A 20,665-nucleotide genomic window follows, 5' to 3' on the forward strand; every position below is an offset into this window, starting at 1 on the left:
TTTGCTGTGTGAAAGGAGTCACCAATACAAAAGTTTGAGAAACGCTGATCTGGAGGGTGATGGGGATAAAAAGCTTTTGAGGAGGTAGGATAAACCATGCTGGGGTGAAAGTTCATTCTAATGCCATCAGACACATGTAGCCAGCAGCTCGCATGTGTTTTTAGATGTAGAATTGTTTTGTTTGGAATCCTATAGAACTTACAAAACACTTCATGGTCTGTGCCAAATCCAGCAACAATCCCTCAATTTCCCATGGATTTCCAGTATTGCTGTGGCTGATCTTGAGCAGAGGGGAGTCACAGAAATGGCTGGACTGAAGAGGGTTTAAGTAGGAGGGAAGGAGCTTGTTAGACTGCAGGCTCGGGACACCCCCTTTCCATCACCCAAGAGAACAGGTTAGACGGGAGGGACAGAAAATACATAAGTGGGATAAAACTCACTTCAGGGACTTCGGAAGGTGACTTGTGCAAAGGTTGGTTCTAGGAAACAGCAGAGAATCGCTGCTTATCCTCCTGGATCTGGCAGACCTGGCCTTTCAGAAAGCAGCTTGCAGGCTTAGTGTCATTAAACATCTGTATCCCAACAGTAAGTGCCTGCCTGCCTGTTCCTTTCCCTTAGATAAATATGGCTCTAAGAAAGCCAGGCATCTTGCCTGCAAACTGGAGAGTGACGCTCTTACTATTCTGCCTAATTATCTAAGTGTAGTAGTTTGCTCTGCTATAGCACAGCTGGGTCCTGTTTTCCCTCTGGGACAGGGGGGTGAATTTGCACAGAGCGGCTTGTGTCCTATCACTCATCCTCATCTTGGTGATGAAGTTAGCAATGAGATGCCAAAGAGCCTGCTTAGGCCATAAGTGACTGGGGAGGAAGGAGAGGGGGGAGAGGGGCTTTGCAGGGCTTTAGTAGTGATGGAGGGCTCAGTATCTCCTGGTCCTATAGGAACAAAAGCCACTGTTAGTCTGATCCTTCCTGCCATTGGCATTTTTACTGAGCTGAGTCCTTGCCCCAGCTTGGCATCTCAGTGTTGGAATGAACCCTAGGATTGTCACAGTCCCATCCTGTGTACCTTGGCACATCCCCCTCCCCATAGACACCTCTGTCTTGTGTAGTTCCCTCTCCCCCTAATTCCCCGCATATGCTGCTCCTGATAGAACTCTTCTTCCTCCTCCTCCCCCACAGAGCAGACAGACTGGTGCTGGCCACTCAGGGTTGTATGATGGCTTCTCCTTGGCCCAGCCTCTGCTGCAGGGTCACAGTGCCAGTCCCCAGCCTGGGGGATGGGATGGAACAGGGCATCAGGGAAACAGACCGGGAAGAGGATGTTTGGGCTGGGGTATGCTCACAGGAGCCAAAATCCCACTCTGGCCCGTCTTACTACTGTCTAGTCTGTTCCCCTGGCAGCTTCCCTTAATTTCTAAGAATGTGCTACTCCCTGTGTGGCATCCAGCTGGGGACTGGCTCATACGCACTGCTGATGTATGCTTCTGGTGCAGTAATGTGTTCTCACCTCACCAGATGGCAATGGGGGGCTGTACCGAGCCCTTGGCGCCCATGGCATCGTGGAGGACATGGAGCAGCGAGGCATCTGGAGCATCCATATGTACTGCGTTGACAACATCTTAGTGAAGGTGGCTGACCCCAGGTTCATTGGGTTCTGCATACAAAAGGGAGCTGAGTGTGGTGCAAAGGTAATGGGGCTGTAGTGGGGTGGAGAGGGCAGAGGAGCTGGCTTATACACCTTGAGTGCACTGGCACAATTGTCATAATCACGCCATTGGCTGGCATCAGCAGCTTGCTCCCCATCAGGGCTGTATCCAGGCTCTTCTGGTCCCTCCGTCAACATCCTGGAGGAGATGGGACTATGCTCACTGCAGTGAATGCTGTGTGCTGCTGTTTTTTCAGGCTGCAACCATGTTAGCCCCTGTAATCAGGGATTGGATGTGGTGTGCTCCAATCTCTGTGCATGGCACCATGTGATGCCACTGGCAGGAGACTGCACATCTCAGTAATAGGACAGTGCCTCTCCTTTCTCACATAACTTGATGGCCAGATGAATAGCTGATAGTTTATGTTTAAATTATAATCCCTAGGCTTCAGCTTCAGCATGGCCTTATGGTTAAGAGACATGAATAGTCATCTTGAGCCATGTTTCAGAAAGCCTGTGCACCCAGGCACCTGTTTATATGTGGTTTGTATTGTGACGCTTTTCTCAAGTGCTAGATATTGAACTCTAATGTAAAGTTTAGGTTCTGGAGCCTGATTCAGCCCCAGGGGAGCAGTATTATCTCACTGAGCTGCCCCGATCCAGCCCCTCCTTCAGTGTTCTTGTTTCCAGTTGGTCTTTTGGATGGCTGAGCTACTTAAGCGGGGAGTGAAGTAGGTGGCTGTTGCTATTTCAGCATCAGCTCCTTAGTGGAGTGGCCATCTGCATGGCACCTGCTCTGTTTGTGTAGCACGTCCAACAGAATTACATTAAACATATTAGGGTTGCAAAGTTAATCACTCAAATTAGGAGGTACCTGTGCACCCTTAATCCAGTCCTCTTCTGTATGTAGTACAGCTGTTAATTACTTGATCACATACTGCCATCACAGGACCCCACCTCACTCAGTGCACAGGATTGATGATGCACTTTGAATGGATATTGAGGATTTTGTCCTCATTCAGTGCATAGGCTATGCATTTACTGTTCGCCGTCCAAATCCTGCCAAATACAGAATAAGTAACTCATGGGCTCTTCCGTGGTGCTCTCCTCATAGTCTTAGCTCTGTGCAGTCGTTACTGAATGTGATATCTCACCCCTGTGAGATGAGTGGGTGATATCCCCGTTTTACAGCTGGGGAACTAAAACACAAATTATCGCCAAGTGTCAGCTAACTTTCAGTGCCCAATTTGAGCAGCCTAGGACCTGATTTTTGTTCAGAGTAATTAGAACTTCATAACATTTCAAATGTTGAAAGCACAGTTCCCATTGACCTCCTTCTGCAATTGAGAGTGCTCAAATACCTCAAGTCAAATACCTAGAAAATGAGGACCACAGTTAGTGCCAACCTGCAAAAAATCAGACTTAGGTTAAATGATTTAAAAACAAACCTATAAGAATAGCCATACTGGCTCAGACCGATAGTATCCTGTTTTCTGACAGGGGCCAGTGCTTCAGATGAAATGAATAGAACAGGCAATTGCTGAGTGATCCAAATTATCCATATTTGTATATGATTAAAGTTGAAATTGACAGTCTGAGACCCAAACTTACTATGATCTATTAAAACCATTTAAATAAATGTTTGATGAATGAGCTCTCAAACTTCACTGCATTAAAGGGTGCTGCTTTTTTACATCTTCTGAGGTGATCTCAAAAGTTAAATTTATAAATGTCAGTATCATAAAGTACATTGACTATCAATTTCAGGCTTTCCAGAAGAGCAAATCCTTGTATTTCAGTTTCTGTTGTGCAGAAAAGCTTTTGCCTTAATTGCTTTTGCCTTCAGTTTAGCTAGCAGTTACAGAGAACACTTTCTCCATTTGGACTAGTTAATTCAAAGTTGAGAAATCAACTGGGAGTTGATTTCAGTAAATTAGGTGCTCAAAAATCCTATGAGGCATGTATGTGCATCTTTAGGTGTATAAGCAATTTGGAAAATATGGCTGGGGGCAACCTTACTTATTTGTTTTTTATATAGTTAAGTTAAATTACCTTATTTAATGAAAAAAAAAAACTTTAAAATGTTTTTGTGCATTCTAAATGTAGTTTGACCTAAATCTCAAATTAAGAAATACATCTTTCACTATTTTCTAACAGTCAAAGTAAATTAAGAATCTGAATAAATGTGTGTTGAGCTATGTCATTTAAATTTATATTGATAGTGTATCCTTCTTAGCACAAAGTACCCATCTATCTACTGTATCTATTTAAAAAAATGAGAATCTACTTTTATTTGAGAAAATAACTAAAGGTACAAATGCAAAGCACAGTTCAAGCCAATTTTAACCTAATCCACCTTCTCTGGGAGAGAAGGATTAGAATCCTGTATCCAGCAGGGGCAGCTATAGGTATTTTGCTACCCCAAGCACAGCAGACAGGCTGCCTTCGACAGCTTCCTGTGGGAGGTCCTTGGTCACATGAATTCAGCAGCAGCCTGCGGGAGGTCTGCCAAAGCCACGGGACCAGCGGACCCTCCGCAGGCATGCCGCCGAAGGCAACCTGCCTGCCCCCTCGCGGCGACCGGCAGAGTGCCCCTGGTGCCTTGCTGCCCCAGGCACACGCTTAGCATGCTGGTGCCTGGAGCCGCCTCTGGTTTCCAGAGCAGCATTCAGCTACCTTTTTTCCTGAAATCCCCTTTTTCATTCACTACAATCTCCCACCTTCTGCAGCAGCTGAGGCAGAGGTCCATCAGACCACAGCCTTGACTCATACCCACACCAGGTCTGTCCTGTGCACTGAATGAAGGAGGGGTCATATGGAGAAAATAGTATGATCATGTAATTAAAGAAGCATCATAAAGTATATGCACAGGGGGCTAAATAAAAGTTGCTTGGGAAACCATAGTTCTGGAACTTCCAAATGACCATGTTCAGTTTTGTAATCACAAGTTTCTTAACATTTTTAATGTAATTTCCCAGTTTTTTTAAACTTAAATGCAAACTTCATCCTGTAAAACCATGTTAATCCTGTCATGGCTCATCAGCAAGGTCAGGACCTTCAGATTCACTGCACCAGTCTCTGTTGATCTAATGGCATAACTGATAATATCTTTGTTGACCTGCTGCTAAGGTGGAAATAGATACATTTTACCCATGGTCTAGCTATGTGCTACAAAGCAGAAAAATGGTGGGACTAATCAATAATGAGTTCAGTTCAGGTTCTGAAGGTTTAGCGGTTACAAATCCTTCTGTTTCTGCCCATGGTCTCCCGTCCCCTCTGCATTTCTTCTTTATCCTCCTTCACCCCTTTGCATTACAGTCAGGCAGGTGCAGAACCAGGCAGCTTTGAAAACATAAGTCAGCTGTTACCACTGCACCCTGCACCACAGAGACCCCTGGCTTCTGGAAGAAGCAATTGTAGGGAAGTGTAGCTCAGGCTCAGGTCTTGATCAAGTAGGCTTAGTTGCTCTGGGGATGGCACATAGTCAGCCTGATGTGTCAAGGCTGTGAAGGGATGGTGCAGATGGACTCTTCAAAGAATTGTTTGGCCTGATTTGTGTTAATTCTCACAGGGAGAGCAAAAGGCACTACCCAGACTCCAGCATTATGATGCCCCCACCTACATAAGCTGCTAGCACTTCTCTGGGGAATGGCTGCAAGACTTCACTGAGTATGGGCAGAACATATCTCTCTGATCTCTGAAGCCACTGAGCTATCTGTGCTGGATCTTTTAATAAGAGACAGCTGCCATGGAAAACTTCAGCCTAAACTGGTTAAGTTCATCAAGTTTCTAAGCAAACAGGGTCATACAATGGGAAGTGGTGGGCACTGTAACTATAAGTGTTGGTATGTGCATTGCCTATAACAGGTGGGCAAACTTTTTGGCCCGAGGACCACATTGGGATATGGAAATTGTATGGCGGGCCATGAATGCTCACAAAATTGGGGTTGGGGTGTGGGAGGGGGTGAGGGCTCTGGCTGCAGGCTCTAGGGTGGGTGCAGAAATGAAGAATTCAGGGTGTGGGAGGGGGGTGGGGGGTGGGGCGGAGAATGTGAGAGCTCTGGCTGGGGGTGTAGTCTCTGGGGATGATAGGTTTGGGGTGTAGGAGGGTGGTCTGGGCTCACACAGGAGTTTGGAGGGCAGGAAGGGGATCAGGGCTGGTTTGGGGGTTGGGGAGGTGAGACTGTGAATGTGGGGGTGAGGGGTTTGGGTGCAGGAGGGTGCTCTGGGCTGGGACTGAGGGGTTCAGAGGGCAGGGAGGGGTCTTGGAGTGTGTGTAGGGGGGGAACAGGGGTTGTTCAGGGCAATGCTTACCTCAAGTGGTTCCTGGAAGTAGTGGCATATCCCCCCTCTGGCTCCTATGCAGAGGTGCGGCCAGGCAGCTCTGCTGTGTGCTGTCCTATCCACAGGCACTGCCCCTGCAGCTCTTATTGACCACGGTTCCCTTCTGCCCCGATGCATAGGAGCCAGGGGGGATATGCCACTGCTTCTGGGAACTGTGCGTAGTGGCCCCCAACCCTGCTCCCCAGCTGGAGCGGGGCAAGCCCCAGGCCCTGCTCCCTAGCAGTAGCTTGAGGGCTGGATTAAAATGGCTGGCAGGCCAAATGTGGCCTGCGGTTTGTAGTTTGCTCACCCCGGTCTATAAAAATATCTGGCTACAGTAGTGCAGGGGTGGAGCTTGCCCTGGGAAATTGATGAAGCTTAACCCAGCAGTGGGCTTCAGGGATGTCCAGCTAAAATCCTGACAAATGTAAACTCCCTGGGCTAATTAAATAATGAAAGACTAATTCCTGGGATGCCAGGTTAGCAATGCAAAGTCCAGATAAAGGGCACAGCTTACATCAGTGCTTCTGGAGCAAGCCTCTCACCTGTTGGAGACTGCCAGGAAGAGCAGTCAGGAAACCTTACCAGTCCACGCAAAAAACCACTTGCCCACCCACTTAATAAACACTACTAAGCACTGTACCATGCTTCCTTCTCCAGATACTTGTCATGTCCTTGCTGACTGGCTTTCTCTTTCCCTTGAGTGTCTCTGACTAGTCTTTCATTTATGTGCACAAAATTCTTTTTCTCTGTTTCCAGACCCCTGCTGCACCACTGACTCCTCACATCAGTTCTGTCTCTCTCTGCCAAAGGTTTAATGCTTTTAAATCTTCCCCCTCCTCACAAGCAAACTCTCACCTGTGCTTTCTCTTAGCAGCAGTGGTTTAGAGCAGGGGTGGCTATTCCTGTCCTCGGTGGGGAAGGATTGCTTGGGGCAAACACTTCAGCCTCTGCCTGGCTGTTCTCCTGGGTTTACAGTTTCCCTTAACGATCCCAGAGGGCCTGGGGGGTTGGTGTCTACCTTCTGTTATGTCCAAGGGAACGACCGTACTCTTTTTGTCCCTCCCCTAGAGAGGAATGAAGAACTTGTTCCCTACTCTTCACCTTCCTGAGTAGGAGGGGGTTGTGGGTAGGCAGAGCTGGAGTGCCCTGCTCCTGGGTTTAGCTGGCCAAGGAGGGCAGAAGGGAAGTGCTTTGGCCTAGGGTAGGGGGAATCTAGTGAAACGGTGGGTCTCCCCTCCCTCTCAATAAGCCCGGAGTCTGGAAAAGAAAAGCTGCTGGGATGTAACTGTACTGGTCTGCAGGGGGAGGTGCATCCGCTCTCTCCTGATAGCAGAGGCAGTGGGTTTATAGGCAGGTGATAAAACACATTTCTGCTTTTCCCCCTCCACCGTGCCTCTATTTGGGGGCAGTAGACAGAGTGACTGGACTTATGAACAAATTAGAAGATGTTGTATTAGGCTGTGAGGCAGTCATAACAGTGCAGTAAATAAAGACTGATGGCTTCTAGTCGTCTTCAATAACTGGTGCTGTCAGAATTCCAGCAGGGCACTCTACATCTCTAGGCTGCTGACATTCTTGCTCAGCAGGTAATCCTTCATGGCACCGGCCAGCTCTGGGTACTGGATAGTCACAATTACAAGATTCAGTGCTCCTTCTGTATTCAGACATGGCTTGCTTGGAAGAACAGAGCAACTGTATCCCATGCATGCAAACGCATCGGCTAGGAGTGGTTCCATGCCTCGCCGTGACTGCTAGCTAAGGGGAATACTGAAATGCAAAGGCTTCTGAGATCTTGGCTCAGTCTGGCCCCTGAGGCTTCAAAGATCCTGTGGGCTTAGCTACTCCATGCCCATTTAAACTAATGGCAAGAGAGTATTAAAGTCCTCTCAGTGGCCAGCCTTGGAAAATCTCTGCCTTGAGGAATTTCTTTGCCTGGCCACTGCATATCTCTAGCCAATAAGAATTTATTATTTGTGTCCTGGGTCCTGGCACAGCTGATCATCTGCTCAGTCTTAACTTCATGTTAGCAATCACGTTTGAACCCAATTTCTTTGACTCTAAGAAGGTGGAATCTCCAGGTTCCCTCACAAAGCTTACCTTAGGTGAGCAGTATTTTAATTCTTCCCCTTTAAAAAAAGGCAAACATATTTAACGTTAAGCTGCCTGTGTGGCCTGCACTAGGTATTTCCACAGTTGCATGGTTGAAAGTATGTGTAAAAATGGGGTCTTGCTGAAATAGCTGCACAAACTCCACAGCTGTATAGGCATGGTCTCATGCATAGATGGGGACCTGCAATTTCAATTCCTGGTTTCTATTCCCAGTTCTGCCATAGACTTAGAACTATACCCAAAGTTGTAAGGAAATGTGTGATTTTTATACCCGCTTAGTTTAACCACTATAACTTTGTAGGCATTCTTGCATCTCTCTTAAATCTGGTTTAGGTTTAGCTTGGAGTCATAAACTTACATTGGTTAGCTTGCAGATGTAACTAATTTTAAATCAGTAGGAATGCTAATGCAGAAGGTGCACCAGTTTAACTAAACTAATGTCAGTTGGAGCAACTTGTGTAGACAAACCCTTGCTATGTGACTTTGGTCTTGTCACTTCACATCTATTTCTCAGCTTATTGCAGCTCCAAGTTTGAGATCTTGTCCTCTGTGCACCATGTAACGAGTGCAGCTGCTTTGCTAGGTACAGAATATACTTGTGGTGCACGAAGTGCGCCCCCCCACCCCAGCAGCAGTGCTAGCCCCCATGATCACCCCCAAAGCACTTGTGATTGGACACCTCAGTTTGCACCAGAATGGCCTTCAGATTCCATGCAGGCAAGGAGACTCACCCAAGGAGGGACCTGGTACTTTGTAGTTCTGTGCGGGGAGTGCCTTGGTGGTAGGACACATAGCTTTACCCTGTAAGACTCTTCTCTAGTGCCACACGAGGCTTGTTCATGCATCCCCCACCACTGCCGAACACCAGATACTCGGGGGATATAAAACCATGTCCGCTGAGACTTATTGTATCCATCTCTAACGAAAGATCTCAGTGGAAGGGCCTTCAGGGCATGCCTGCATCCATTCCTAGGAAACCCTCTCCTGCCAAGCCACTTTTATTTGCATCCAGCTTCTTTTGACAAAGAGCACAAGGGGGAGCTAGCCCCGCGAGCCATGTCTAGGAAAGCTCAGCACCCACAGCCAGGACCAAGTTTTTAGAAAGCCCAAGGCAGCGGCTGAGCTCTTTCATATTCCAATAGCTTGCCCAGATTCTCTAGTGTTCAGCAGCAAGGTGAGCAGCCAGCCTTTCACAGAGGGGATGCTGAGACCTGCTGCCTCTGCAGATGACCCTTCTGGGCAAGGCCTGTTTCAGTGTGGCTAGACAGTCTCATTTAGCTTCTGTGCAGTGCAGCCTTAAGGGCAGGCCACTCGCTGCTCCGTTTTCTCTCCCCAGCTCCATGTCCTCTGATTCTCCATGGACAATGTGAGCATGGAGTGTCCTACCAACTGCAGAGCCAGTTCCCTTAGTAGGAGGAAGACAGCAGTATTCTGTCCTTTGTCTGGTACAGCAGCTGCACCACAAGAGAGGAGCAGTCTGTGGGAGTGAAGTCCTCTCCTGGCAGAACAATGTTTCTGGGAGAAGGAAGCAGATGACTGGATAGCCTGTGAGGGAGACGGGCAGGTGCCAGGGAAGCACATGCAGGGGACAGGGCTTGGATGGAGGGGCAGAACTGTAGAACAGATTGGGATAAAGAGGGTTGATTTAGCCTCTCTCTTTTTCCTTTCTAAGGACAAAAGCATCACCTAAAATCCAGTGTAAAAGTTGTGAACCCCTGTGCGAGGTGCTCCTACTCATGCCCCTTTCTGCACTGGCTCTAGTAATCCACTTCACCCCCTTACAGGGACTTCCTGGACAAGTGCCCTTTCATCTGAGTTTTCCTGTGTGTGTTCTCTGGGCAGGTGGTGGAGAAGACAAACCCCATGGAGCCAGTGGGCGTGGTGTGCAGAGTGGATGGCATGTACCAGGTGGTGGAGTACAGCGAGATCTCCCTGGCCACAGCACAGAAACGTAGCTCCGATGGCCGGCTGCTGTTCAACGCAGGCAACATTGCCAATCACTACCTCTCAATGCCCTTTCTGAGAGATGTTGTCAAGTACGGGCAAGCTTGGGCCAGGGGCTGTGTATTAGTGCAGTGCCAAAGAGAAGAGCTGGCACTTGGAAATCTAGTATGGTCCCGTTGCAGTCAGACAAAAGCTGATTGCATCAGCGTCTCTGTTAAACATTACAGGGGTTTCAGCTTTCCCAGAGCAGAGTAGGATGAGGGGTGACATCTGAGTGTCTCCTTCTACCACTAGTATTTCTCCTCCTAGCTCCTTTCTTCACAACCACCTTCCATTAGCAGCAGGCCAGTGGCTGTGTTCACGCTCACCATGTGTGGTAAAGTCCAAGCTAATGGTGGAAGGCAGGAGACTTTCATCTCTGGTCAGAATGAGACTGTTCTCTGAACTTTGTGGCACCCCTCAGGAAGTAGAAATCAACCTCAGTGTGCAAGATAGGTAAAGTACCCTGCTGGTGGTGGTCTCGCTATAGAGACAGCTCTCAGAACCAGCAATCCAAACCCCCGCCCTAAAGTGACGTGGATAAAATTGCAAACTACCTCTGTCTTCACTAGGTTCCTGCTTTGCTGACGTTGGGACCCCCTGCCACCTGGAAACAAAAGCCACTTACACCCTTGCAGACAGGACAGCTGAGAGTCCGGGCATGATGAACGCTCTCCCATTATGTCTGGAATGAATTGTAACACCTGTCCCCAGGCCCACAGTCCCTCACTGCCCTGACTATACTGCACTACTGGCAGAAGCCCTAGCTGTCAGGACTGAGCAGGGATCAGCTGCAGTATGTATTGTTGCCATTATTGTAGCCTCAGGTGGCCTTCTGGCATGTCTGTTCACATGGTCATCATAGCGAAAGCCGGCGCTTCTGGGAGCGGACGTCACATGTCTCCAGATGTCTCATCAGTTTAGAATAGTTCCTCTTGCTCTTAACCCCCTAAATCCTCTTTTCTATCACCCGTATACATTCTCTGTCCCTGGCAAGACTGGGACTGGTTAATAATGCTTCATTCCTTAATGTAAATGGAGCATGTTGTTTTGTGGGTGTGAGGCAGCTGGGAGGTGGCTGCTGGGCTGGGAATATGTGGATTGGGACATTCACTGACAGGTAAATAAGGAAACAAAACAAAAACTGCTTCTAGAAACTAAAGCACAATTAGCAAGGGTTGAAACCCAACTGGACTGTCTAGCAAGGTTAACAGGCACTAGGATGCATATGAGCAGCTAACAAAGCACTGAGGCAAGGGCCAAGATCTGGCCCTGTATGTGAGCTTCTTCCCCTCCACAAATCCCTTAGGAGTATTGTGTGCACAGCAGCGGGCCTGGAGTATCAGCATCGTGCTTTGTCACCCTCTCGTGCTCTGTCCACCAGTTTGCTCTGCTCTGCTCTCCTGCCTTTCAGCAGGAGGCAGAAGCACTGGAGTACCTGGGCTTCCTCCACTCCAGTTGCACAACCTGCAGAGGAGGTTGTGAGCCTGCCAACGCTCCCAGAAGCTAGGGAAGAGGGGGACAGAATGATTTGATACAGGGGGCATTAAATGGGGACCAACAGCAGGAGGAGGGCAGGTTGTAGGGAGTTTGGTTTTTTTGTATTCTGGCCATAGGGCAAGCAGGTGCAGGCAGCTGGGGAACCAAAAGAGGAGGCAGCTGGGAGGACAATACACCCTCATCATTCCCAGCTGCTCCTGGGCCAGAATGACTGGAGGACAGTGACAGCTAGAACATGCCTTCTAACTAGGAGGTTCTGACTCCTCTTTCTTTCCCTGCCAGCATTCACGAACCTCAGCTGAAGCACCACGTGGCTCAGAAGAAGATTCCATATGTGGACATCACCAGTGGGCAGTTGGTCAAGCCAGACAAACCGAATGGCATCAAGATGGAGAAGTTTGTCTTTGACATCTTCCAGTTTGCCAAGTATGCCCTGGGCTCTGCTGCTTGTTACTCAGATGGTAGAATATTGCTGTACCCTCTTCCCAGAGCTGCTCCAAGGAGGAGCTGGGCATGCCAGGTGTTACTGGCTATTACTGTATTGGTGTTGGTATGCTATAACCCAGCCCGGGCTTGGCTGCTCAGCCGCAGTGGTCTCCCAACAAGGACAACATGGCTTGGTCACAGGGCTCCTACCCCAGCGTAGTTACACTCTGGATTCCGTTACAAACTATGTAGGAAGCTGTGCTGTCACATGCAGATGACGTGGCTCTCAGCACAGTGTTGAGGAGGGCTGACTGTGGTGGCTCTGGGTGGTACAGATAAAGACTCGGGGTCCAGCTGCAAGAGTCAGCTTTGGTGCCCAGTCCTGCTCTGAGTTCTGCCCAGGCTTTGTTCCGTGGTTTGTTCGTTTGCCTCCTTGCAGGCTGGCAGCTGCCCTGTCACCTCTGGTGCACTTTGCACTGCCCTTTAGCCAAGAGAGGAAGCAGCAAGGCAAGGTTGGAAAGTTCTGTGCTTCCCGCTCTGGCTCTCACATGGTCTTCCATTGTGGGCTGCTGTCACTCCCTGCCTTTGGTTGGGGAGTGGGACTAGAAACCTTCTGAGGTAGGCCATTCTCCTGGAAATGGGGTGAGAAGCTTCTCGAACTCCCTCTGATGCATTTCCAGCCATCTTGGTCACATCCTCTGCTGGGAACAGCCTGGCCTGGACTGGGAACAGCCTGAATCATGGAGCTCTTGTCAGAGCAGAGTGGTCTCTGGACTGACAAAAGCCACCTCCAGGAACAAGGAAAATGTGTTGTACAGTAACTCCTCACTTAAAGTCATCCTGCTTAATGTTTCGTTGTTACATTGCTGATCAATTAGGGAACATACCCAGTTAAAGTTGTGCAATGCTCCACTCTTATGTTTGGCTGCCTGCTATCTCTACAGCTGGCAGCCTCCCTATTTCCCCTCCTCCCCACAGCACCCCCCGCCTGCCGGCAGACCCCACAGATCAGCGCCTTTCCCCTCTTCCCCCCGCTTCCTGCTGGTGGCAATCAGCTGGCTTGCAGCGTCTAGGAGGGAGGGGGGAGGACTCAGCGTGCAGGCTACCCCACCTTGCCGTGGCAAGCCAGCTGATTGCCTTGGGAAGGGGGAAGGAGCGAGGACTCAGTGCACATGCTCCCCCTCCCTCCAATGCGGCAAGCCAGCTGACTGCCCGGGGCCAGAGGGAGGGGGAAGGAGCGAGGACTCGGTGTGCCTCCCCCTTCCTTCCCCTGTCTTCCAAACACCGGCAGTCAGCTGGCTTGCAGTGTTTAGAAGGGGAGGGGGAGAAGCCAAGACGCAGGGTGCAAAGTAAAGGGAGAGAAGAGGTGGGTCAAGGGTGGCGATTTGGGGAAAGGGGTGAAGTGGGCAGGCTGAAGATTGAGCCCTCCACCCCTGGTGCTTGCAGAGTAGGGAAAGCTGCCCTGGAACCTAACCCCCCCATTTAGATTAATTCTTATGGGGAAATTGGATTCGCTTAACATCGTTTCACTTAAAGTCACATTTTTCAGAAACATAACTACAATGTTAAGTGAGGAGTTACTGTACTCCCCACACTCAGAGCACGGGACACGGGCTCAGGGCTGTAAGACCTAGCTGACTACAGACTTTACAGACTGAGTGGGTGCAGTATCTCGGCCCAGAGGAGCTAACTGTGACGCCACTGGCATTATCTGTGCTGCCAGTTGCTGACAAGTCTCTGGAATGGAGAGAAGAGGGGAGGCTTCCTTTCAGCTCCAGAGAAGTGAGAATAAAGGGAATCTGTAGCAAAGCTCTGCTCTTTGACACCAAGCTGTTCCCTGCCTTATCCCTGCTCCAGACAGTTTGTGGTGTATGAAGTGCTGCGTGAAGACGAGTTCTCTCCTCTGAAGAATGCAGACAGTCAGAATGGGAAAGACAACCCCACCACTGCCCGACATGCCCTCATGTCGCTGCACCATTGCTGGGTCCTCAATGCTGGAGGCCACTTTGTGGATGAAAATGGCACCCGCATCCCTGTGATTCCCCGGTAAGTTGTTGTTAGCTGCCCTACCCCTGCTTCATCCCCACAGAGCAGGCTCCTTTACCGTCTCGATGGCTGGTGGGAGAAGAACAGAGACGTTTCATTCCCAGTTTGTGATCTAGCCTTGGGAACACAAGGGAGCCCCATTGGCTGTCCTAGTGGGGAGCACTCTTCCTGCCCTCAGGGTTTAAAGGTTCCTTCTGGAGAGGCTTGGCCGCTTGTGACTCATGTCATCCAGTTGATGTACTGTTCTGTTACTCAGCTGAGCACCTGTCTTGAGTAGGGGGCAGCAACTGGTCTGTCTGTACACTGAAGAGAATTCTTTTCATCCTATGGATTCAGAGCATGGAAGATATTAGCAAATAGTTCCCAGCTGCTGTGCAACCATTCAGTAACCAGCAAACAGATCCTCTCATGGCCTGTGCAGACTCATTACGTGGAGCTGATGGCTAGTTGGTTACTACTCTGTGGTGGTCCAAGTGCCACCTACAAGTGAAATGTGGCTTATGGAGCTCTGCCATGTGGTCCATGGCCACTGCTACTGGCAGAAGTGCATCCTGCAGAGATCAGTGGTGTATTGCTAGTCTCTTGTAGGCTGACCTCTGCATTAAGGAGAGCTGCCTTCCCCGGCTCCTGACCCACTCAGGCAGTTGGGCTGAGTTTGTTCAATACAGTGAAGAGGTTACTAGAGTTCACCACTACACAGCCCATCCTAAGGAGCAGCTAGAGTTATAATGTATCCTCGCCGGCAATTGTGCTCTCTGCTGCTGGCTATCCCCCTCACCAGCTCTTCACCGCAGCCACTACTACTAGGGGGTTCCAGGAAGGGGCTGACGAACAGCTTTACCTCCTAACTTGGTTTAGTTCCATTTCAGTTTGTTTCTGTTCTCTTTAACACTTATTTATTCCCACATAACAGCTTCACAAGTGGAAAGCCAGATGCCATCACAGCTGATGTCAATTGCAAGTAAATATCCAATGCCAGGCTGTGTGCATCATGCATGGTGATGGGGCTATGCTTAAGTACTAACAGGCTCTGCATTTCACTGCAAGGCCAGGTGCCTGGTGAGTGGCGGTTCGCCCTGGTTGGTGTGCACCGCTTTCATGGTGACTGGCTTCTGATTGGGAGCTACTAACAGAAAGGTAGCGAGGGTGCATGCTGGGAAATGGAGAGCATGGCCTGCTAAAGAATCCTGTATCTGTTGCTTCTCATAGTAGCTAGATCCAAAATCAATGATTTATAATATTCCATGTGTTCTTGCTGGGACCTGTCTCATGTCCAGGCCTGTGTGTGTTAATTCCTACTGCTCCTCTCAGCAGTGAGACGGAGTGGTGTAACTTGAGGCACAACTTAGCCTGGCAGTTGGAATTTGGGTTTACAGTTTTGCTGATGCAGGAGCCAGGAAAGACTTCAGCTCCCTTCTGTGGCTGTGCTTTCTTTCTCTCTAGTAAATGGATCTGAATCCAAAACACACTGGGAAAAGGCGAGAGAGCGAACCATGTAAAAATGGCGTGGGAGCTCTTCAGGTCCTTGGAAAGTAGGCAGGGGTTGGTTGTGGCCTTCTGTCAAACTGTTCTTCCTGCACCAGAGACGGGCTGGAACTTCAGCTACCATCTGCGGGCCCAGCTGAGCTTGCTGGCATTTGAACTTGTACTTCCAGAGAGTCTGTGTATTTCAAGCTATAAATGGAGACTATCATCTTCAGTGTTCATCATCTCAGGCCTCACGCTAGGGAAACTAACTGGAAAACAGTTTCCTTAGAAAATTAGGAATCGGGGCTATTTGCTACGTGAACCTTATTTGGGAGAAGGTCTGCCTTGGACTCTTTGGGAGACAGTGGTCATTCAGACTTGCTACTTGCTTCTGTTATTCATTTAAATGCTATTCCTGGGGGAAATCTGTGCCCCTGCACCCCTGCAGAAACATGTTCCCCCCTACACACACACACAGATTCTCTTTGCTTTTCCACAGAAACATGGTTTCTGTGAGGAAGCAGAGAGAAGCTGCACCAGTGCTCACTCACTGATCCCTGGCAGCGCAGTTACGTCTATTTGGCTACCCCAGGCAGCCAGGGGAGAGGTAAGTCTTGGCCCAAGGGAAGGAAGGGGTCTGGGGATGTCCCGGCTGCCCAGGGACATTAGTACCAGTTAGGCAGAGGGGGAGGAGGAGGACAATAAGAGACAGAGTTCCTCCTCCTCCTCTCCCTCCCCTGCACGGAGCAGCCAGGGCTGTGTCAGATCAATCCCCAGAAACCTCCCCTGGCTGCAGGAAGCTCTGCACTGCTGGGGGTGGGGCTTGGCAGAGGAATCTGGGTTCAGGGAGTGAGTCTTGGTGGGGTGGGGGTTCCGGGTCTGGGCAAGGCAGGGTTTGGTTGGGAGGGTCTCCAGCTGCATAGGGAATGGGCAGACAGGGGAAGCAGCTCCCTGTATAGTGACCCCCTCCCCGACTTCCATGACCACTGTGGGAGGCGTCACTGTATGGGGAGCTGCTCCCCCTGTCTTCCCAACTCCCATGCATCGGGAGCCCCCCCTGCACCCAGAGCCTCCCCCCTAAGTCCCCCACTCCCAAACCCCCACCTCCCCAGTCTCACACACCCTGAATTGAATACCTGGACCCTCTCCGCACTGAGCCTCGCCCCACTCCTCCCCAAGCCATAACCACCTTCACGGGACTCCACTGCAGAGTTCTATTCCCCCTGCACCCAGAACCCCCCAATGAGCCCCTGTGCATCCAGATCCCCTCCACCGAGCTGCCTGCACCCAGATGGTGCCACACAAAACCCTAGTACTCTTGAGGGAATTCTATGCCAAAACATTAAAAATTTTAAAATTCTGCAAAATTCTGCATATTTTATTTGTCAAAATATCACACCATTTCAGTTATTTTGGTAATTTAATACTTGTCAGCAAATCATTGAAAATGGTGTGATTTTTATTGTGTTATTTTGACACAAAATGTGCAGAATTTTAAAATACTGTGTGCAGAATTTTTAATTTTTTTGGTGCTGAATTCTGTCTGGTGAAGATGGAGTGTTTGATTGGGAGCAAAGAGCTGGGTTGAGAGAAAGCGAGAAAGACACATCTCTCCCCCCTTTAACTGCTTGATCTATGTCAGGTGATAAGGACATCAGTCACTGTGAAGCTGGCCAAGATAAAATCAGTAAATGAAGGGAAAACATCCAACCCCTTCACCTTTCATCAGAGCAACACACTCAGAGTGCTCTAGTACGTTGTGGTCAACTTGTCCAGCAGCTTGAATTCAAACTTTTCCATTTCCGCCTATCAGGTAAGGCATGGGAGAGGGTGCCATGACAATGAATGCTGCTAGATATGCTAGAGCTTCCTGAGGTATCATTTAATAATCAGCATAGCCCTACAGGTGCCTGGTCACATAAAGAGTGGAATTTTACTGAGTCTGACATGCTTATGTCCCAGCCCTTCCCACGAAGAGACCACATCCTTTTTCTCCTTCCCGCAACCTCTCCAGCATGTTTCCTCCTCTACTTCTGTCCTGAGATGCCATGAGTTCTAGTGTCACAGAAACCGATTTCCTGAGACTCTCTTGGCTGTGCTTTGAAATGAAGTATGGTTAAAGAGAGGTCTCTTTCTGTTTGTACTGTAGTAGAACCCAGAAGGTACATCCATGTGATCTAGGTACGGTACAAATACCAAAAATCAGTTCCTTCCCAGAGAGCTTAGTCTGGCTACTGCTATCACCCAGAATGCACTTAATTCTCATATAAAACCCTTTTTGATATCGTCCACCCTGTAGAACCAGTACAGGTTGGTATTTGTATTACAGAAACAGTTGGAAGACCACAGCTGAGATCGAGGATCCGTTGTGCTAGGTGCTGTACAAACTTAGTGAGCCAGCCTAGACCCTGCCGCAGGTCTTAGTCTAACCAGACAACAAAGTGGAGCAGGAGACGGGCACAAACATGTGATGGAACTGCTCCAGGTCACCCACCAGGCTAATGGCACAGCTTGGGATAGAACCCAGGTGTCCTGAGTCCCAGATTATGCTGTCTTCCAGAGAGAGTAGGATTCTGTCCCCCCTTGCACTGCATCAGGTAACGACTGCCACTGCCAGAATTAGCATTGTTCAACACAACAGAAAGAACACAGCCATCGAACTCATGTTGAGCAGCTCTTTGCTCTGGAAGTAGCCTCACTGATTTAGATCTGGTCTACACTAGAAAATTAGGTTGGCATAACTACATTGCTCAGGGCTGTGAAAAATCCACACGGCTGAGCAGCAGTGTTAAGCTGACTGAAGTCCCTGTGTAAACAGCACTAGGTGGATGGAAGTCGACCTAGCTGCCACTTCTCAGGGAGGTGGATTACCTACGCCAATGGGAGAACAGCTTCCATTGGTGTAAGGTGTACACTGAAGCACTACAGTGGTGCAGCTGTGCCGCTGTAGCATTTTAACTGTAGACAAGCCCCTTGTGGGCCTGCTTGAGGACTGCATTTCTACCACCTGACTCATGCTGAGTAATATCTGGCCTTCAAGTACAGAGGTGATACTTACAGAAACTTACGAATTGAGCAAACTGGATCTGAGAGCCACTCAAGGGTGCCTGAACATGGAACAGCAGTGGACAGGAGATCAGTACTTTTTAAAGCCTTTCAGAATATCTGCTTAGGAAGTTCTCCATCTCATGTGGCTTCCTGGTAGAAATTTCATTTTAAAAATGGTGAGCTGCATCTAAAAAGTTTTGCCAACAATTGTTGGGAGTCAGAAGAAGCAAACAGCACATGCACCATTTACAGTACAAAACACACCTCCAATTTCTGAATTAAGAGTTAAGGAAAACCCTGATGTTAGACTGGAGTCCCTGCATGCCCCAGAGACAGTCTGAGGAATCCTGAAATGGCTACAGCTCATGCACCCTTGCAGACAAGCAGTCTGATATGACATGGGGGTGGGGCTGATCATGGGAACAAGAGAACAGGGTTGCACTATCTCACTTCACCGAGTCTTCCCCAATCAGTCACTGCCTCTGTCTCAGGCTTAGCAAGCATCAATCCTGCATGCACAGCTGAGGCTTGATGAATCTGTGAATGAGCCAGGCATTACATTGGAAGGCAGTGCATGAGTACCGGCCATGTTCATTCCTTAGTATACTGTGCTCGCCCCTTGCATTGGCATCAGGGGCTAGTGTGTACACACAGTCTGCGTATACAAAGTGCAGCTGCTTGCACCTGGAAGGCTGCTGGTGTTTAAGGGCTGAATTCTCCAGGGCTCTTACTGATAGTCATCACAACTAGAAGCATCTGTTTCTTAACACAGCTTTTCTCTTTCTGCCTTAGTTTGAAGGATGCTAACGACTTGCCCATTCAGTGTGAAATTTCTCCTCTCATCTCCTACGGTGGAGAAGTAAGTTTTATTCCTCCCCCCCTCCCCTTCCTTCTAGCTGAAAATGCATTTGTAGACTAGCTTAATGAGGTTTTCAGGTGACTGAGTGGGTTGTGCAGGTTATGATCTGTCTTGGAGGGAGGGAGGGGTAGAGTTGGCTTGTTAGAGATGCCCAGAATTTGTCCTGTTGTGAGATTACCTAGGCTTTACTGAGTTAGACAAGGTGCATCGTTGATGCTCTTGAGGTGGTTTGTCTAGTCAGGGCCTGACTTTGCCCATACCTAGTGGAGTCTGCATTGTGTATCTGCTGAGCAGGCAGCTGTGCTTTGGCCTTCTGGAAATATCACCCTTTCAGCTATTACTTAGTGACTATGGCAGTGAGCTTGCAGCTGCCGGAACAGTCTTACAGTCACTGGTGTGTTCCACTACAACTGGATGCATCAAAATTACGCAACATCTTACAATACATGATGGTGCTGGCTCTTATGTAGGCCGCACATTAGTAGCTGAAGGGAGTATTGCTGGATTCTCTATGCAGCTTAAAGCCCTTGCTTTGAGTTTCATTAAGACCAGCTCAGCGAATCTGAAGCTGGCATTTATTGGAAAGAACCAATTCAGTGCACAGGATGCAGTGCAGCCCCTTTGACTGGTGGCATTACACGCTCATCAGTTCAGTACAACTTAACTCTTATGTCATGTCCACACTGCCTTTTAAGCAAGCTGGTAACCAGTTACTGCCATGGCTTGCTTTAAGCAGCATTGGCCAAACTTGGCTAGGAACCGTGGCAACAAGGTGGCCCAAGTTGACACGTTGTCTTTCTTTAACTGGTACCATGTGGTCAACTGGGAACAGAGCAAATGTTCTGGCTTAGCCATTCCTTGTGCAGGAGGACATCCCAGAATACCTTGCTGCAGATGCTGCTCTGCATACGTGTCTTCGGAGCGTTTTGTCAGAGCTGCCCAAATCCCTCCAGAACTCACTGAAAAACCACTCTTGGGCAGCATGGTAGATGGGACATACCCCCAGAGCTGTGATGGCAGAAGCCCTCCTGTTTAGACCAGTGGTTCTCAACCAGGGGTACATGTACCCATGGAGGTATGCAGCAGTCTTCCAGAAGGTACATCAACTCATCTAGAAGATATTTGTCTAGTTTTACAACAGGTTACAGAAAAAGTGCTAGCGAAATCAGTACAGATTAAAAGATCACACAGACAGTGACTTGTTTCTGCTGCTCTGTATACTATACATTTCAGTGTAGGTACAATGTTTATATCCC

At 49.0% G+C, this 20,665-nt stretch overlaps 1 protein-coding gene across 3 annotated transcripts in view; it reads left to right on the forward strand.

The window, feature by feature from the left end:
- Nucleotides 1-20,665, forward strand: part of LOC116831151 (UDP-N-acetylhexosamine pyrophosphorylase) — a 90,733-nt gene that overhangs the window by 66,551 nt on the left and 3,517 nt on the right. For 2 of the 3 annotated variants that reach the window (XM_075067987.1, XM_032790952.2), the window contains 5 exons: nucleotides 1,516-1,688; nucleotides 9,923-10,116; nucleotides 11,846-11,989; nucleotides 13,847-14,035; nucleotides 19,343-19,409. In XM_075067987.1, coding sequence (XP_074924088.1) covers nucleotides 1,516-1,688; nucleotides 9,923-10,116; nucleotides 11,846-11,989; nucleotides 13,847-14,035; nucleotides 19,343-19,409 — 767 coding nt within the window. Of the gene's footprint in view, nucleotides 1-1,515; nucleotides 1,689-9,922; nucleotides 10,117-11,845; nucleotides 11,990-13,846; nucleotides 14,036-14,948; nucleotides 14,997-19,342; nucleotides 19,410-20,665 lie in introns of all 3 variants that reach the window. The other variant, XM_032790951.2, reaches the window with a different exon arrangement.

This window comes from Chelonoidis abingdonii, chromosome 7 (genome assembly GCF_003597395.2).
Source record: "Chelonoidis abingdonii isolate Lonesome George chromosome 7, CheloAbing_2.0, whole genome shotgun sequence".
In the NCBI taxonomy this organism is placed as follows: Eukaryota; Metazoa; Chordata; order Testudines; family Testudinidae; genus Chelonoidis; species Chelonoidis abingdonii.